Consider the following 19249-nt stretch of genomic DNA (forward strand, 5'->3'; position numbering starts at 1 on the left):
CTACTGGCCTATGTTTATGAACTTAGATGGTCAAGTTTAAAAATAAAAGTTCTAAAATAAAAAGTAATTATAATAATCCCTGAGACTGTTGTAATAATTTTATGATCAAACCTGCACTGGCAAAAGAACTCATGTGTGCCGGTGGATTCGTCAAACTTGAATATAAGGTATAAGATTGTTATTTATTGTGCTAGTCAAAGCTTTGGTACAATTTTCAAAAATATTACACACTTGTAATGCACCATAAGTCATCCGGTTGTATAACACAGAAACAGGCCCTTTGGCCCACCTCCTCTCCTTCCATTTGCCTGCATGTGGCCTACTGTACACCCCTCTAAATCATGAGCCTGTCCAAATGCTGATCAAACATCTTCTATGGCAATGTGTTCCACATACACACCAGTTACAAAAGGAATTCAAAAACAATGTGCATACCAGGCCGGTTACCTCAGCTGGTTACAGCATAGTGCTAATAACACTAAGGTCATGGGTTTGATCCCTGTACAGGCCACTGCTTTCAATGGACAACCTGTGAAATTGAGACCAAAGACACAATTCTGCCTCACACCAAATGTAAACAGTTCAATAACTCAACTGAATCTTGGGAATGCAACATGTTCACTGTATCTGTGTTTACTTGGGAGAGGGACACAACAGCCTATAGAACAAAGCCGAAACAGCAGCAAGGTTATGTAATTGTGTAGGGATTGCAGAAGAGCAGTGCCTGTGTTTTGGTAAATTAGAGAGAATAATTCCTCAAGGCCTGACAAGGTCTTTCCCTTGAATCTTGTGGGAAGGTAGTGCAGAAATTGCATGGGTAGAGGTAGCCATGAGAGAAGTGCCTGTGGATTGAAGCATTGTTTAAGACTGGTGTTCCATTGTTTTAGAAAGACTCTAAGACAAAGTTGGGAAATTATAAACTGGTGAGCCTGACATCAGTAGTTGGTAAATTATTGAAAGATATTCTAAGGGATCAAATATATATTTGGATAGGCAGGGACTGATTAGGGATAGTTTACATGGCCTTGTGTGAGGTAAGTCGTGTCTAAGCAATCTTATAGAGTTTTTGCGTAAATTACCAGGAAAGTTGATGTTGAAGACAGTGGATGTTGTCTACATGGACTTTAGTAAGGCATTTGACAAGATCACGCATGTAAGGCTAGTTGAGAAGGTTCAGTCACTTGGCATTTAGGATGAGGTAATAAATTGGATTAGACATTGGCTTCATTGGGAGAAGCCAGAGAGTGGTAGTAGATGGTTGTCTCTCTGACTGGAGGCCTGTGACTAGTGGTCATTGGTGTCGGTTTTGTTGTTGTTTGTCATCTGTATCAATGATCTAGCTGATAATGTGGTAAACTGGATCAGCAAACTTGAAGATAACACCAAAGACTATCAAGCTTGCAGTGGGACCTGGACCAGCTAGAAAAAAGGGCTGAAAAAAAGCAGATAGAATTTAATGCAGACAAGTGTGAAGTTTTACACTTTGGGAGGACAAACAGAGAGTGATATGACACTGAGGAGTGCAGTAGAACAGAGAGATCTGGGAATACAGATCTATAATTCCTTGAAAGTGGCATCATAGGTAGAAAAGTTCATAAAGGAAACTTTTGGCACATTAACCTTCATAAATCAAAGCACTGAGTACAGGAATTGGGGTGTTATGTTGGAGTTGTATAAGGCATTGTGAGGCCTAATTTAGAGTATTGTGTGCAGTTCTAGTCACCTACCTACAGGAAAGAAATCACTAAGATTGAAAGACTGTAGATAAAATTTACAAGGATTTGGCTGGAACTTGAGGACCTGATGTACAGTAAAAAGTTGAATAGGTTAGGAGTTTATGTCCCAGAGCACGGGAGAATGAGGGTAGATTTGACAGAGGTGCATTATGAGTGGTATAGATAGGGTAAATGCATGCAGGCTTTTTTCACTGGGGTTGGGTGAGATTAGTACTAGAGCACATGGATTAAGGGCGAAAGGTGAAATACGTAAAGAAAGCATGAAGAGGAACTTCTTGACTCAGAGAGTGATGAGAGTATGGAACAAGCTGCCAGTGGACGTGGTGAATGTGGGTTTGCTTTTAAAATTTAAGAGAAGTTTGAACAAGTATTTGGATAGGAAGGGTATGGTGGGCAGCAGTCCAGGTACAGGCCAATGGCACTAGCCAGAATAATAGTTTGGCGTGGACTAGATGGCCCACAGCGTCACAGGGAAAAAAGAGATGGCGGTCAGTAGCTGACTAACCAGAATGAGTTTTTTTTTGATGAGCTAACAGACACAATTGATGAAAGCAATAATGAAATGCTGTATGAAAGGATTTTCAGCAAGTCTTTGATGAATACCTGAGAAAAGAATGGTCAGCAAAATTGAAGTCCATAGAGTTGAGCTGGCAGTGGCAATATTGATAAGAAGTTGCTATAGGGGCAGAAAGGAGTGGCAAGGAGTTGTTTTTCACACTAGAGGAAATAGATCATGGAGCTGTAATCAACATGGAGTGCTACTTTTTGTATGTTTCAATGACCTGAACTTGGGTGTGAATGGCAGGGTATGCAGATGAAACAAGGCTCTATGATTGAACCAACATGGCCAGCAAGGGCAGTGGATGCAACCTGGTGCAAGTTAGGACGGATGGAGAAGAGTTTTAGATGCTCTTGAGTTATGTTGTTTTCCTGTTCTGATTTATGTTGGTCACTGAGTACAGGTAAAGAAACACTTCTCAGCATTAGATCCCATCTCTCTCACCATGACAACAGGGATCTGCTCAAGTGCTAAATTACAATGCAGGCAAAATGGCCAAAAAGAATTAGCTCCAGCCTAAGAGCTAATTATTTTTTGATACCCAATACAAGTCCAGCACTTAAAAGTTGGGTCTCATTTAGGCATGATTCAAGTAGCTGAACTCTAACACATTTAAGATCAATTGAGAGGTTTAAAAGGGACATCATCTGCACCTTCACCATGCAAACTGTGGTGTGTGTTTGGAATGAACTGCCAGAAATAATGGTTGAAGCAGGCACATTGGTAAAATTTTAAAAACATCTAGATAAGTACCTGAACAGTTGAAGTTTAAAGGCTATGGGTCAATTGCAGGCAAATGGGACTAACTCACAGGGCAACACAGCTGGCATGGACGAGTTGGGCCTGTTTCTGTGCTTATATTCCTAACATGGATATACTACAATACTTGGTAAATATAGTGAGATCAAACTGGAAAAGCAATTGTCATGTTTGTTTAAACTGTTTTATTAATGATGCCACAAGCACAGCTTTAAATCTATTTTTTCTATAACGTTTGTTTCCCAGGAGCTTCCATTCAAGAGACAGTTCAAAAATATTTAAAAATAGGTGAATGGTGATTGCTGAACAGTGAGATCTTTTACCTGGCTTGTTTTTCTTTTCCTTTGGTAGGTAAACCATTGGCCTCATCCTGGTCACCCTCTGATTTGTCACGCCAGACATTTGGTTTCTCTACTATTGCTTTAATATCATTGGAAATGGGGTGAAGCCAAGTTCAAACCCCTTTTCCATGCCCATGACAGGGGAATGGGAGCACATATTCACCAGGTGGGAGGGAAGGGAAGGTTTTGCAGGTTAAGGAGGAGTGGCCTGCTGGTAATTTAACTCAATCTGTAAATATTACCCTGGCAACAGTGGACACTAGCAGTACAGGTGCTATCAATTGCAGGTCCTCTGCCTTAAGTTGCTACAAGGAAGAGTCTGTAACAAATTGCAAGGTAATGAATTTATTACTCGTGCAATGTGCTGGTGTCAGTAAACTCTTTAAGGATATTAAAGGCTGCCTTCTCTTTTAAGCACTTGACATCTTTAGCAGCTGCCACATCCCTGTGGAAAACTCTGAAGAAAAAGATTCAACATTTCAAAGAACCCATGCAAGATTGACACCAAATCCCAGATCTCTGCCAGGATCAGAGATTCGCCATATGTGGCAATTTAAACCTGCATTAAGAGAGCCACAGGATCAATAGGACATGCCTACCTTGCGCCCATACTTTGTGCCAATGGATTTTGTGCTAACTCCTGAAGTCAAAGGGTGGTTCTTCAGCAAAAAGGCCGAAAGACCTTCACCAAGGTCTAAACTATATTAGATAACTTTTATACACACACACATGCAAGGGGCATTCTATGAATATCAAGCTACAACTACGTCCTGGTTGAGGATACAACTGGCTGACTGCTACTACTGCCTGCATTGTCCAGGAAGAGTCTGGATGCCAACAGTGCAGCAGGTCTCACAACTCAGTGTGAGCTGCTGTATACAAAACAGTTTTACAATCATCCACACTCTATCAGTTTTCTACAGCAGAACAAGGTAACAAAGTGGAAGAAGGGATCAGGCAATATAAGCATCTTTGTGAATGGGCCAGTTAGAGTACAGCTCACCAGTCAGGATCTTAACAAATATAATTCCTGCTCCATTACAATTCCCATCCTACCTTCTCTCTTGAATAGCTTAGAACTTTATTCCTTGGAACATAGAAGATTGAGAGGAGATTTGATAAAGGTGTACAAATTTATGAGGGGCATAGATCGGGTAAATGCAAGCATGCTTTTTTCACTGAGGTTGGGTGGGACTTCAACAAGAGGTCATGGGTGAAAGATGAAAAGAGTAAGGGGACCTTGAGGAGAAACTTCTTCACTCAGACAGTCGTGAAAGCATGAAACAAGCTGTCAGTGCAAGTGAAGTATCGAGATTGATTTCAACGTTTAATAGAAGTTTGGATAGGTGCATGGATAGTAGGGGTATGGAGGGCTATGGTCTGTGTGTAGGTCAATGGCACAAGGCAGTTTAAATGGTTTGGCACAGACTAGATGGGCTGAAGGGCCTGTTCCTGTGCTGCTCTTTTCCATGACTCTAACATGCTCCACAGATGAACGAAGAGTCCATCTGTTATATATCTGTATGAAACAAAGTAGTATTAGAGCAATGACCCCATGGCACACTGTTACTTCCTGAAAGGTAGTCTTAAATACTGATTCAAATAAAATATTTACCATCTGCAACCACAAATTTTAGCTGCCATGGAAACAAAGTCATTTGATTGGTTAATGCCTAGCTAATGAATCCTAGCCAATGGATATCACTAAGTTTCAATTCTGTCCTCTCTAGAGATAAATAATATCAGTGGAGAACAAGGAAGGTGGATATAGACACAGCACTAAATCGAACTGAACTGAGCTGAACTGAATATGCCTGGACTCTTTCGATTTTGTGTTTTATTTTCTGTGTTTTTCGCTTGTTTTTTTTTCTTTTTTGCCATTTGTGATTTGTTTTTGTTGCACATTGGGGGGGGGGGGGTTGATGTTTTTCCTTGAACAGGTTCCAGGGTTTTCTTTGTTCGTGGCTCTCTGCGGGAAGACAGATTTCAGGGTTGTATACTGCATACATACTTTGATAATAAATATACTTTGAATCTTTGAGATCTTCAAACCTGTTATCAATACGTTTCGGTGTTTTCCATTGCTGAGTGTAGGTAGACCAAACATTATTTTGGACGTTCATTTATTCTTCTGGGTTGACATTTGTTACATCAGAACAGGTCAAGATTTAATTATGTGAGCTCCAGTGTACCACTGGCAACTAAATGCATGGCAGGCCTTCTGAGCCCTTAAGGGGAAATTATTTGTAAGCTTCAGATACTTTTAAGTACCATTTTTTAAGATATTAAACTAGAAACAGTAAGACACTGAAACCATTCTTCTACACAGCACATTTGGAATTGGAACGCATTTCCTACAGATGTGCTGGAAGTGAGATGTCACCTTTCTGATGGAAATGTAAAGACTACAGAGAAAGACCCAGTGGCTGGAACTAGAAAATTGCTGTCATAGAATACAGATTGGACATGATGGGTAAGAAGGCCTGCTTCTGTGTTGTAATCCATACCATGATGGTCAGAAAGTAATTGAGATAGCTTAAATGAAAACAGAAAATGCTGGAAGCACTCAGCATGTCAGACAAACGGAAACCAAGTTAATGCTTCAGGTACCAGACCCTTGCTCAATACCGGTGAATGGTCTTTGATCTAAAGCATTAACTGTTACTTTTCCCGCAGATGCTGCCTGACCAGCTGAAAGTTTCCAGCATTTTTAGTTTTCATCTCGAGTTTCCAGCATCCACAGCTTTTTTGATTGATCTTCATTTGTGATGGATCTTCATTCTCCAGGCCCAGGATGCTTATTGCTTTCTAGCACAGCAGAAGGCACCGCCCAAGGTTCAAAATGCTTACTATTAAATAGTTTAAATTTATAACTAGTAGTCTTTGCTCAGCCTCTTAACCTGATGACGAAAAACAACACTGATCATGTTGACCTAGCTAGACCTATAACCTAATGAGTAGAAACAACTACAGTACGTTGGTTCTTTTGTTGTGAGGATTTTGGCCACTGTCATCGGAATTGTCTATGTTAACCTAATCAAGGAGCTCCATCCACTTGACTTAATACAGTTATGAAACATCACCTGCAGATTACGTCAGTACTAGATGAATGATAAAAAGCAGTATAATTAGAATAAAGTAAGTGTTGGGAGTTAAAGATGAGAGAAAGTAGAATCCACCCCCCACCCTCAGTCCAGGAAGGATCTCTCCCCAGAGGCATCCTTCTGTAACAGACAATTTGTCCATCTGCAACTCACTGGTATGCTTTCCTAGTTTTTAAGAGTTGTAGTGTGTTTAGCAAATCCTTTTCAGAATTATAACCTTTGTTATGATAAAATGAGCTTCATGTAAAATAATATTCCTGTGCTTATTGTGTTTCATTTGTTGCATCTCTTCCTTGTTTGGGGGTGGGTGGTGGGGGTAACGCTACTTGAAATAGTGATTATTGACACCAAAACCCTTTTGTAAAAGAGACTAAAGTAGTTAAGTAATTTTGTCTTTTGAACATCAATTGATACCATTTAATCCCCCTCAAGTAAATACAGTGGATTCTGATAATTAGGACACATCAGGTCCAGGCCATTTTGGCCCAATTAAGCGGCTGCCCCAATTAGCCAAAGTTTCATGGAAATAGGTAAAGAAGTATAAAAAAAAATCAAGCTACTATTTAACCGAGCAACAAATTATTTATTTACACAAAATACAGAACAAATTAGAACTCTACCAATACTACTGGTGGTTGTCCATTGTGTCTCGACAATCACAGGAAACCTGTGCGGGCATCTTTAAAGTGAAAACGCTGTTGCACTGGGACAGTTCCACTGTCTTGACCTTGGAGATCCAGGTCCAGTGGGACAAGTAGTCATCACAGCTGGGGTCTTCCCAGATGCAGTGGATGATCATGCCCTTCACTCTCCAAGTAATGTTGCAGAACTGCCTTTCTGGCTGTTGAATCTCACTCTAAATCTCATCTGCCCAGTCCGCCAGAGCTGACTTCACATGCTAGGACAGGCATGTCCCTATCTCACAGACTATGAGACCTGGTTTAGCCCACCTGTTGAAGCGGTATATTGGGGTGTGGCCACTACTTGAACCCACAGGTGAGACTTGAGTGCCTGATGGGACTAAAGGTTACATTCAAGACGATTGTCAATGCCTTAGAATTCTTCATAGTTTCTAAACTGTTGAAGTAGTGAAATTGTTACATTTTCACTCCCGGCCATTTCTGGCATCCCCAAGCCTCAATGCTTGAAACCGCAGTGGGCAAAACAGCTCTGAATTGTCTTATTGCTTATTTCTCACCAACTATCAGTGATAAAGATCAGTGCTTTTTAGAACACAAACACAGGCAACTGACACTATTTAAAACAGTTTGATCGAAGCATGGTATAACGTCTAACAGCCACACATTGATGCTATTTAGAACCTGTTCAGCAAGTCTCCTGTCCCAATTAAGCAGCATAGTGTCCCAAATGAATGAAGGGAATCTCAGCAATTTTCTCCATTTGTTTTTGCTCTTTAAGAGTTGTCCCAAATAACCAGCTGCCCTGATTAACCGAATGGCCTAATTAACCAGAATTCATCGTACTTCAAAGTAATAAGATTTAAGTTTGGGACTCTAGAATGGGTACATTCAATATCATGACTCATTTATTACTGGATCAGTTGCCCATTGGTTTTAATAAGATGATAATCACTGAGTTCTACTGTGGTGAACCATTAGGCTCAACTTGCCAAGATCAAAGTTACCCCCTGAAAATCTGCACATTGTAGACACTCCACTTAAATCTGCAAAAATGATGTACACAGATAATAATAAAGCTGTTATCAAAATTTATTTTTAAAAATGCCAGGAGATAAACATACATGCACAGCACGCCATGTGTTTAAAATGTTTATATTGAAATATTCTGAAATCAGTAGCAAACCAAGATGAAAGATGGAACCTCTAGTAACTGGCTGACTGGTATTGTGATGGTTGTTTTGTTTCCTGAGACTGGTTCCTCCTCTTCGGCAGCATATGAGATGACACTTTGAGATTCAGCTCACAGACACCAAACTATTCCTCACCCTCAGAAGTTGGGTCCTTTGATGTATGGATTTTGGTTACTGTCATAGGAATTGTAGCAGCTGGATACATCGCAGACGCCTGGCATTCCTGGTGGACCACGCTTCCCTGGATTTCCTGGTGCTCCATTTCTCCCTGGCTCCCCATCCACCCCTGGAAATCCGTGACCAGGAGGACCTGGTAGCCCGGGAAGCCCTGGAATGTTGACCAATGCTGTTACGTAATGTATGGTAGACGTGAAAGGGATAATCCTTGTAAGCTTTTTGGACTCATTACACAGGCAAATATAGACAAAAGGCAGAAGACCAGAAACAGAGTACAGGAGCAGGAACTGGCTACTCAGTCTCTTCTACCATTGTGATTAATTTTCTATCTCCATTGTAAATTCCATCCCTCTTCCTAAACCCTTTGATGCCTTTTGTGTCTATTCCCCTCCTTCAATATATTTGGTATCTTTGTCACCATCACCTTCTGTGTAGAGTTCTACAGCTTCTTCATCCATCGTGTGAAAAACTTTCTCCTCACTTTACATCTTCAATGCCTTACACTCTGTTCCGAGCCTGTGATCCTTTATGGTGGAGCTTGCTCTCCAATCAGAAGGATCATCAAATGTATAAAGCCTTGCCAGGACTCTGTATATTTTAGGGAGCTCCACTCTCATTCTTCCAAATTCTCATGACTGCCAGTCCTGCCAAACCAATCTCCCTTTGTATGAACATTCATCCCAGTAATCAGCCTGGAGAACTTTTGCTGCACCCCATCTGCCACATGTACATCCTTTTTTTTTTTAGGTAAGGCGACTAAAACGTGTGACCTGTATAACTATTTTTTATTTTAGCAATACAGTGCAGAGTAGGCCTTTCTGGCCTTGTGAGCCACGCCGCCCCAGCAACCCCTAACAAACTCGATTAACTCTAACCTAATCATGGGACAATTTACAACGACCAATGAACCTATCCGGTACCTGTCTGGACTGTGGAGAAAACCCATCCATTCCACATGCAGAGATTACTTACAGAACGGTACTGCAATTGAACTGCGAACTCTGGAAATGCCCTAAGCTGTAATAGCATCGCATTATCCACCATGCTACCACGGTGCCAATGTCTTAATTATTGTAAGACATTGTTTTTCCTATATTGAAAGCTTCTTGCAATGAAGGCTAATATATCATTTGCCTTCTTAGTTACTTAATACACCTGCATTTTCTTTCAGTGACTAGTGTAAAAAAGGACACACATTTCCAAATCATTCACCATTTGAATACCATCCTTACTTGTTCCTTTACCTACCCAGGGTGGATAACCATATTAGTGGCATTTGTCAGTGTACAGAGGATAATATAACTAACATGTAATCTCTATGACTTCCTTCTCTTTTTAACTCAGCTGTGGCCTTTATTGCTCACCTTTAATTGTTCTTAGCCAATGAGCCACTTGCTCAGTTATTTCATAGGCTTTCAAGGGTCAACAGCTAAGAAATTCTTTACCCACTTTTTACTGCCCTCAAAACAGTATCAAGTGTCAGCCCTGCACTTACACATATACTTAATGATTGCAACATTCCTGGGACAGTCTCATCCAGTTCAGAAAATCTATTTTAGTCTGCATCATTATGTTGAATCACATTTGGCCTCATAGCTACTATCTGGGGAGCTGGACCCTAAAGGGATATGCACAATACAAGCAACACTCTTCCTGTTATGGTTGGATGCTTCTACTGTGGGAGAGAGGAAGGGAGTGCTACCAAGGGCTAAGAGGGACTCTTAGCATGTTGGCAGAGATTAGTACCTATAAGGGACATGTTCTTTGTACATGGCAACAGCCAGGTCCTCCTAGCAGGAGGTTGTTGGGAGATCTCTATAAGGAATAATATTACATGAATCCAGCCCATGATTTCCTGTACTTTTAGGAAACGCATAACGATAACAAATCTCTATGCTCACTATTCCTATTCCCATTTGTATTCCTATGGACTTAAGCAGGAATAGATGACATCTTCACACCTTGAGTATGAAGAAAGGGTGTCCTCCCAGCAACAAACTTTAAGTGTGGTAGAGATCAGAAGTGGCAGCTTGGAATATTCCTGCTGCTTGGGAATCTCAGGTTAATTCTCAACCTTGATTCCCATGGGTAAAGTAATCCTGACTCATGTGTGAGGGCAGTATTTACTACTCACAGTGAGAAGTACCTTGGTAGAGCTTAAGCTGATTGACATCGTTCTTCATAGAAGTCTGGCTTTGTGCATGAACTGCTATCATCTCCGGGTGGAAAGGCTCTTGGGTTATCAGCCCTCTATGGTCCTAGTGACTGCCTGTGATTCTCTTTCACCTACTGTCATCCTCCATGCCATCCAGCAACAGGATTATTAATGGGGGACATCTTCCCACTAGAAGATGGCCTGGAGGCCATAAAGTCTATTGAGAATGTAAGAAAGGGTCAGCCTTAATCATGAGCCGTGTATGAAATGAGAAGTGGGGTTGACGAGTGTGGAGACGAGAAAACCTGAGAATGAAGCTTGAACATTGCCCCTTACTTGGCATGGTTATAGAGGGAATAGGGTTAGTACCAGGAAGCATCATTATTTAGCCAATGGAACTGAAGGTCATGCTAGGGACAAATACTGGGCTCGGTATTATTGTTGAAATAGCATTTGGGGAAGTTTCATACCAAAGTAATATTTTTAGTGTTAAAGGAATAAAATTCCCACCCAGTGCAAATGGGTACAATTTTTTTTCCACTTCAAGTTCAACCAGCTTTCAACCACACAGTTCTCTTTGTTTCATTGTTGTGAGAAAGAACATAGAAAACCATTCACACTGTCATGAGTCTGGGGTTACGTACAAACCTAAGGAGGTGAGAACTTCTGTGAACAAAGTAGGTTTGTAAGAAAATCTAGTAGCTTCATGGTTACCATTGATAACAATAGGTTCAAGAAAAGTTGAAGCAAAGTTGTTCTTCAAATGGAACCATGGTTCTCTTCAAATCAACATTGAATGAGACAAGTAAATTTGTTTGCTATTCCAAGTTTGGCAGTAGCTTCCGCATTATTAAAGCACTACTGCTGGCATGATTTTAGAATCCAGCCATGGGAATAAATCAATAAAATTAAAAGTTGTTTTATTCTCTCTTCTCCAGGAACCCCTCCCATCAAGCAGATGATACAAAAGCCTGCAAGCATGTGTCATTAGGCTTAAGGAGAGCTTCTGTCCCACAGTCATCAGACTATTGAACATAACTCTTGTATGAACTTCTGACCTTGCAATCTTACTTTGTCATGGCCCGTGCACCTGATTGTTTACCTGCATTGCATTTTCTCTGTAACATTAACACTAGGTTCTTCATTCTGTTATCGGTTTTCCTCTTGTTCTACTTTGATGTACTGACGTGACGACATGCAAAACACTGCGTCTCACGATAACTCTGTACATGTGACAATAATGAACCAGCTTACAAAATTTCCAGATCCTCAGTGGCATTATTGAGAGAGCTCCAGTTTACAATGCCAGCATGTTTCAACAATCATCCCCATCTCCTTTAATTGACACCCTGAGGCTGACCCCGAGTACAGTATACCGTATCTCCTTTTGATTACAAACTCACTGCACAACACATGGAACACAAAAAACCCTGTGTCAACTTATAGGAATGTCGTTGAAGACTCCCTGCATCTTACCTGCTTGTCCAGGTGGACCTGGTAACCCTAGGTGCTCTTCACCCTTCATACCTTTGTCTCCCTTTATCCCCTGCTCGCCTAAAAAAATAGAGAATTGTCATAGAGAAGAAAGCACATAAGTGTCAGGTACCTTGTTCAATTTTAAGCCTTGCTTTTTCAGAACAACACTTCCATTAAATTTACTAGCCAAGAAGGCAAAATGATAGTAATTGGCATTGGTGATGAAAATTGGAACATCTCATTTGCATAATGCTTTGGTTCCAAAGCAAAACACTCTCCGATATTCACTTGAATGTTTCAACATCTGAAAGTCAGTTATAAAAACTGAGGAAGGTAATTTATTGTACCTAGTTTTTAGTGCACATTGGCACTTGAGATGTGACTGACCTTAATCCAGTGATTTTATCCAGAGTAAATGGTTGAAGAAGACTTCATAGCAGATGCTACAGGCTCACTGGTGGAATTAACCCAGTAATCTCGTCCATACATGTCCTTCTGAAAAGTCCATTGGTTGTGTCTATAAATTGATGGCTTACTGCTGATAAGAGTCAGTGCAATCCAATCCAATCTCTATTTCTTCTATTTCTGATGCAAGGTTTTGACCCAAAATGTCGACAATACTCCCCCATCAACCCTCCCCCCCGAGATTTTGCGCAAGTGGCTGAGTTCCTTCAGATTCTGCAGTCTGTTGTGTTTCCAATCTTTATTTCACCTGGAGTAACCCACAGTAGCAATTATTTCTGGATGTAATCACACCACATGCGAAATTAGAATCAAGTTTTATTTTCACCGGCATTTGTTGTGAAATTTGTTAACTTTCCAGCAGCAGTACAATGCAATACATGGTAATAGAAAAGAAAAAAACCTGTGAAATACAGTAACTATATAAACATTAAATAATTAAATTAAATATGTAATGCAAATATGGAAATAAAGGAGAGAGGTAGTGTTGATGGGCTCAATGTCCATTCAGAAATTGGACGGCAGAGGTGAAGAAGCTGTTCCTGAATCATTGAGAATATGTCTTCAGGCTTCTGTATCTCCTTCCTGCTGGTAGCAATGAGAACAAGGCATGTCCTGGGTGATGGGGGACCTTAATGATGGATGCTGCCTTTTTGAGGCATCGCCCCTTGAAGATGGCCTCGATACTACAAAGACTAGTGCCCATGATGGAGCTGACTGAGTTTACAACTCACTGCAGCTTACTTCGATCCTGTGTCGTAGCCACCCAACCCCCCCACCCTTATACCAGACAGTGATGCAGCCAGTTAGAATGCTCTCCATGGTACATTTGTAGAAATTTGTGAGTGTTTTAGGTAACAAACCAAATTTCCTCAAAATCCTAATGAAATATGGCCACTATTGTGCCTTTTTTGTAACTACATTGATACGTTGGGCCCAGGATAGATCCTTAGAGATGTTGACACCCAAAAACGTGAAATTGTTCACTCTCTCCACTTCTGATCCCTCTATGAGGACTGATGTGCGTTCTCTTGTCTTACCCTTTCTGAAATCCACAATCCATTCGTTGGTCTTACTGATGTTGAGTGCAAGGTTGTTGTTGTGACATCACTTAACCAGCTGATATATCTCGCTACTGTATGCTCTCTCGTCACTATCTGAGAGTCTGCCAACAATAGTTGTATTGTCAGCAAATTTACAGATGGCATTTGAGCTGCACCTAGTCTCAGAGTCCTGAATGTAGGAAGAGTAGAGCAGTGGGCTAAGCACACATCCCTGAGGTGCACCAGTGTTGTTTGTCAGCGAGGTGGAGATGTTATTTCCAATCTGCAGAGATTGTGATCTTCCGGTTAGGAAGTTGAGGATCCAGTTGCAGAGGGAGGTACAGAGGCCCAGGTTCTGGAGAATGATTGTATTAAACAATTGATTGTAGAAATTATATGTTAAATGCTGAGCTGTAGACAATGGGTATTTGTATTGTCCAAGTGATTCAAGACCACGAGAAGAGACAACGAGATCATGATCACCATAGACCTAGAGTGCCAATAGGCAAATTGCACAGAGTCCAGGTCCTTGCTGAGACAAGAGTTAATTCTGGCCATAACCAACCTCTGAAAGTACTTCATCACTTTAGATGTGAGAGCTACTGAACAGTCTTCATTAAGGCAGCTCAACTACTCTTCTTCGACACTGGTATAATAGTTACCCTTCTGAAGCAGGTGGGAACTTCCGGCTGCACCAATGAGAGATTGAAAATTTCTTTTAACACATGCACCAGTTGTTTGGAGCAAGTTTTCAGAGCCTTCCTAGGAACTCTATTGGAGAGAGAGAACCTTGCGAGGGTTCTCTCTCTTGAAAGACAGCCTGAGGTCCACCTCCAAGACAGAGATCACAGGTCACTGGGTGCAGCAGAGATCTTCACAATTTTGGTTTTATCCAAAGCGAGCATAAAAGGAGTTGAACTCCTCTGAGAGTGAAGCAACACTACCATTCATGATGTTGCATTTGCTTTGTAGGAAGTAATGCCTTGCAAACCCTGCCAGAGTTGATGTGCATCTGATGTCGCCTCCAACCTCGCTTGGAATTGTTCCTTAGCTCTTGAAATAGCTCCCCCCTCCCCTTGTCTTCTTATACAGACTTGGGTCGACCAGACTTGAATGCCACAGATCTAGCCTTCAGCAGACTATGAACCTCCTGGTTCATCCACGGCTTTTGGTTTGGGAATGTACAGTAAGTTCTCGTAGGCACACACTCCTCCACACAGGTTTTAATGAAGTCAGTGACAGCTGTGGCATTCTCATTCAGACTCAAAGATGAATCCCTGAATACAGTCCAGTCATCAATTGAAAGTGCTCCTGTAAGCACTCCTGCACCTCCCTTGGCCATACCTTCTTGGTCCTCACTACTGGTGCTGTAGCCTTCAGTCTTTGCCTATATTCAGGGAGTGGAAGTACAGTCAGGCGATCAGACTTTTCAAAGTTGGCCGTGGGATCGCATGGTAAGCACCTCTGATGGTGGTGTAACGGTGGCCCAGTGTGTTGGACCCTCTGGCACTTCAAGCGATTTGTTGGTAATAATTATTTGGAGACTCTTTCAAGCTGGCCTCGTTAAGACCCCCCAAAATGATGAGGAAGGCTTCCGGATGTGCTGTTTCGTGCCTGTTGATTACAGCGTTTGGTTCATGAAGAGCCTGTTTTACACTAGCCTGAAGTAGGATGTATTCCACTACCAAGCTGATCGTTAAAATCTTCCGCAACAGATAAAATGGACGACACTTGATCGCAAGGTGTTCCAGGTCTGGTGAACAGGACTGGGATGGCGCCGCCGTGTTTGTGCACCACAAGGAGTCTCCATTATGATCCATGCTGCCATCTCTGGTCTTTCCTTCATCAAGCTCCTTGGCCTAAAACAATAACTGCTTCTCTTTTCAGAGATGCCGGCTGAACTGCTGAATGTTTCCAGGAATGATTTTCAGCCCTCCTCAGGTGGTAGAAATTTGTAACACTGATCCACAACAAAATTTAATACACAATTATTAACCTTAAATCAGGGATAGTGATTAAAACTCCATTACTCTAGCATGCTTGAAACGTTGAGGGGCTGGCCTAAGATTTTTTTGTCTATTGGATGCTATTTTATTATTCCTTTAACACACTTTTAATTTGTATTAGACAGTAACATTTCAGTGAAGCCCGTAAGTTTCAAGGGAGCACAGTTAATACAATCAGGTGAGTTTAAAGGGAACGCACGAACTGGTGCTCTGGCAAGGGGAGAGCAGGAACCTAGGACCCTGCAAATGGTGGGGAAAGCTGAAACTGGGAACCTGGTTAGTGGACAAGAGTGTGTGTAACAGGGCTCGGTGAGCGGTGATTGCAAACGTTACCTGGTGAGTGGACAAGTGTGTGTGTAACAGGGCTGGGTCAGTGAGTGATTGCAAGCATTATCAGGTGAGTGGACACGGATGTGTGTAACAGTGCTCAGTGAGTGAGTGATTGTAAACATTATCAGGTGAGTGGATACGAATGTGTGTAACAGGGCTGGGTGAGTGGTGATTGCAAATGTTGCTTGGTTAGTGGACAAGAGTGTGTGTAACAGGGCTGGGTGAGTGAGTGATTGCAAACATTATCAGGTGAGTGGACAAGAGTGTGTGTAACAGGGCTCGGTGAGCGGTGATTGCAAACATTACCTGGTGAGTGGACGAGTGTGTGTGTAACAGGGCTGGGTGAGTGATGATTGTAAACGTTACCAGGTGAGTGGACAAGAGTGTGTGTAACAGGGCTCAGAGAGTGGTGATGGTAAACATGATCGGGTGACTGGACGAGAGGGTGTGAGTAACAGGGCTCGGTGAGTGGTGTTTGTAAACGTTACCAGGTGAGTGGACGAGAGGGTGTGTGTAACAGGGCTGGGTGAGTGGTGTTTGCAAACGTTACTTGGTGAGTGGACAAGAATGTGTGTAACAGGGCTCAGAGAGTGGTGATGGTAAACATGATCAGGTGACTGGACAAGAGGGTATGTGTAACAGGGCTGGGTGAGTGGTGTTTGCAAATGTTACCTGGTGAGTGGGCAAGAGTGTGTATAACAGGGCTGGGTGAGTGGTGTTTGCAAATGTTACCAGGTAAGCTAGACGCTGGACCATCAGAATTTTCCAAATGGTTGGAAAGTGGACTGTTGGAGTCTTACTGCTTTGATATTATTGTTTAGTTTAATACTGTTCTAATGTTCCCAACCACACCTTCTAGGAATTTTCTTTTCTGTGTACCTTTCATTCCTGGTAGTCCAGGCATACCAGGTAGCCCTCTGTATCCTCGCTTGGCTGTTCGGCCTGGGTATCCGGGTAATCCCCTCTGTCCTGGCTGCCCCGGAGCACCAGGTTGTCCAGGAGCTCCTTGAATTCCTTCACACTGGCAACTTGGTCTCATGCTTTGAAGCAGTGATGGCAACTGAGCTGTGTAATAGGAAGGATGTAAAATTGACATTTCTTAATATTTCACAGGCATCTACTATTCTGTAAAGGTGAAATCAGTTTTAATGTTTCACTATGCATAAAAAAAATCTCAAGGAACATGTCGATAGGGGTCTTCCAATCAGTCACAGGCCAAGACCAGCCTTGGCCTGATTACATCTACATCCCCTGCATGAAATTCACCAATGAGGGCAATCCATTCCAACGTGCTTCTTGATCGGGCAATCTTCTCATCCACATTCTCCAGCCTCAGAAATGACGAGCAGCCCCTGGGTGAGGTACTGGGTGCCAACAGTACAACACAAACAGGCCTTTTGATCCATGATGTTGTGCTGAGCTAATTAAACTGGCTACTAAATGCCTAATTAAACTAATCACTTCTGCCTAGAGAATATCATTATCCTTCCATTCCCTGCACATTCATATGCTTATCTATAATCTCTAAACACCTCAACCATGTTTGCTTCCATCACCACGCCTGGGAGCACATTCCAGTTACCCACCACTCTTCATGTTAAAAACTTGCCCCGCACATCTCCTTTGAACTTACTCCCTCTTACCTTAGAGGCATGCCATCTAGTATTTTCAGCCCTGGGACAAAGATACTGGCTGGCTGTCTATGCTTCACATAACCTTATAAACTTGTATCAGGTCTCCCTGCAGCCTTTGCCAATAATTTCGACAGAACTTTATTGAGCCACAACATTATATATTGATAACTGAAAGGCAGGATTGCTGTAGTAACAGCACAATAATAATAAATTCAAGTATACAGCCCCAATGGCTTCTCGTGACAAGGGTCCCCATTTTTCAGTGGTAGAAGGTAAATTGACAGTGTAATATTGTATTTCTGACAACACTGCTAAATAAGCTGTAAATAAATTTAAGTGAATTGAGATTATTTTGCTTCCATACTCCAGGAGAAACATCTTTGCTTCTGCTCATATTAATGAGCATACAGAGTGAGGAGCATTAGAAGAGGCAGCTGAACTGGCATATGCTGTTACAACACAACCCAGTAACTGTGTCCTGTAAGGAATTCTTTAAAGGTACTCCTGAGGTCATTGTTGTCATGTGGAAAACTCAGTAGTTTATTTGGTCAACAGGGAGCTCCCACAAATCACCATTTTAGCTACAGTCCCGGGGAAGGGTCTCAGCATGAAATGTTAACTGTTTGTTCATTTTCATGGATACTGCCCAAGTTCCTCCAGCAGAGTGTGAGTGTGAGAGCGTGAGAGAATGTGGGTGTGAGTGTGTGTGTGTGTGTGTGTGTCTGTGTGTGTGTGTGTGTGTGGACCATTTTAGAAATGTTGATTGAAGTTTAAATTTTTCCCTCTTGGTCTTCTAATAAGTAGTTTAAATGTATTTACTTGTTTTCAAGACACTGGTGTTCTCTGCCCATTGCTAATTTCCCTTGAGAAAAGAGCACTGAACCATCTCATGAAGGCGATTAAAAAGCTGTGAGTGTGTTTCAGGATCTAGACAGTGATATATTTCCAAATTAGGGTGATGGTGAATCTGCAGGTGGTACAATTAATTCCCTTCTGCCTGCTGCACTAGACCTTCTTTGATGGCTTTAGAGATGCTGTCAAAGTAGCCTAGGTGATGAATTGCAATGCATTTTGTAGACTACATACACTGCTGCTACAGTGCAATAACAGTGGAGAGAGTTTTCCACTTCTATTTTAACCTAAAGATCATCCAATTCATAATGAAAAGAATGCAGAGATTATTAGTTACAGGCAACAAAACCAGAAATCACATTTGGGGCTGCATAGCTAGTACATGGAAACAGTGCAAAGGGCTGTGGGAAAACACGTTCACTGTATTGCTTTGGTGTTGCTACCATTCAACATGGGAAATTGTCAGTACTCACTGCGAAGTATGTTGTTGCATAATTTCATCACATGCTCGTCTGTGATCGGCGTTGCCTAATTGGAACAAATCAGAATTATTTTCAGTGTGGCTTTGCCGACGTGAGAAACAACTTGGGAGCCTATTTCCAATAACACCTACCGGTTTCCCAGGAAGTCCAGGGACACCAGGCGGTCCAGATGGGCCATTATGCCCTGATGGTCCACGAGGTCCTACAGGGCCCATTGTGCCGGGTTCACCATTCCTGCCCTTGATCCCTCTCTCACCGGATGGTCCCGTGTTCCCTTTCTAAAAATCAAAACAGAAAAACAA

The 19249-nt window shown here is 41.9% G+C and overlaps 1 protein-coding gene across 1 annotated transcript in view; it reads right to left on the reverse strand.

Annotated features, from left to right (window-relative positions):
- Positions 1-7206: 7206 nt before the first annotated feature.
- LOC140199571 (uncharacterized) overlaps positions 7207-19249 on the reverse strand; it is a 254277-nt gene continuing 242234 nt past the window's right edge. The window contains exons 25-29 of the mRNA XM_072261873.1: positions 19079-19225; positions 18939-18993; positions 16859-17044; positions 12139-12216; positions 7207-8658 (exon numbers count right to left, since the gene is read on the reverse strand). Coding sequence (XP_072117974.1) covers positions 8468-8658; positions 12139-12216; positions 16859-17044; positions 18939-18993; positions 19079-19225 — 657 coding nt within the window. The 3' untranslated portion in view covers positions 7207-8467. The remainder of the gene's footprint in view (positions 8659-12138; positions 12217-16858; positions 17045-18938; positions 18994-19078; positions 19226-19249) is intronic.

This window comes from Mobula birostris, chromosome 1 (assembly GCF_030028105.1).
Source record: "Mobula birostris isolate sMobBir1 chromosome 1, sMobBir1.hap1, whole genome shotgun sequence".
NCBI lineage: Eukaryota > Metazoa > Chordata > Chondrichthyes > Myliobatiformes > Myliobatidae > Mobula > Mobula birostris.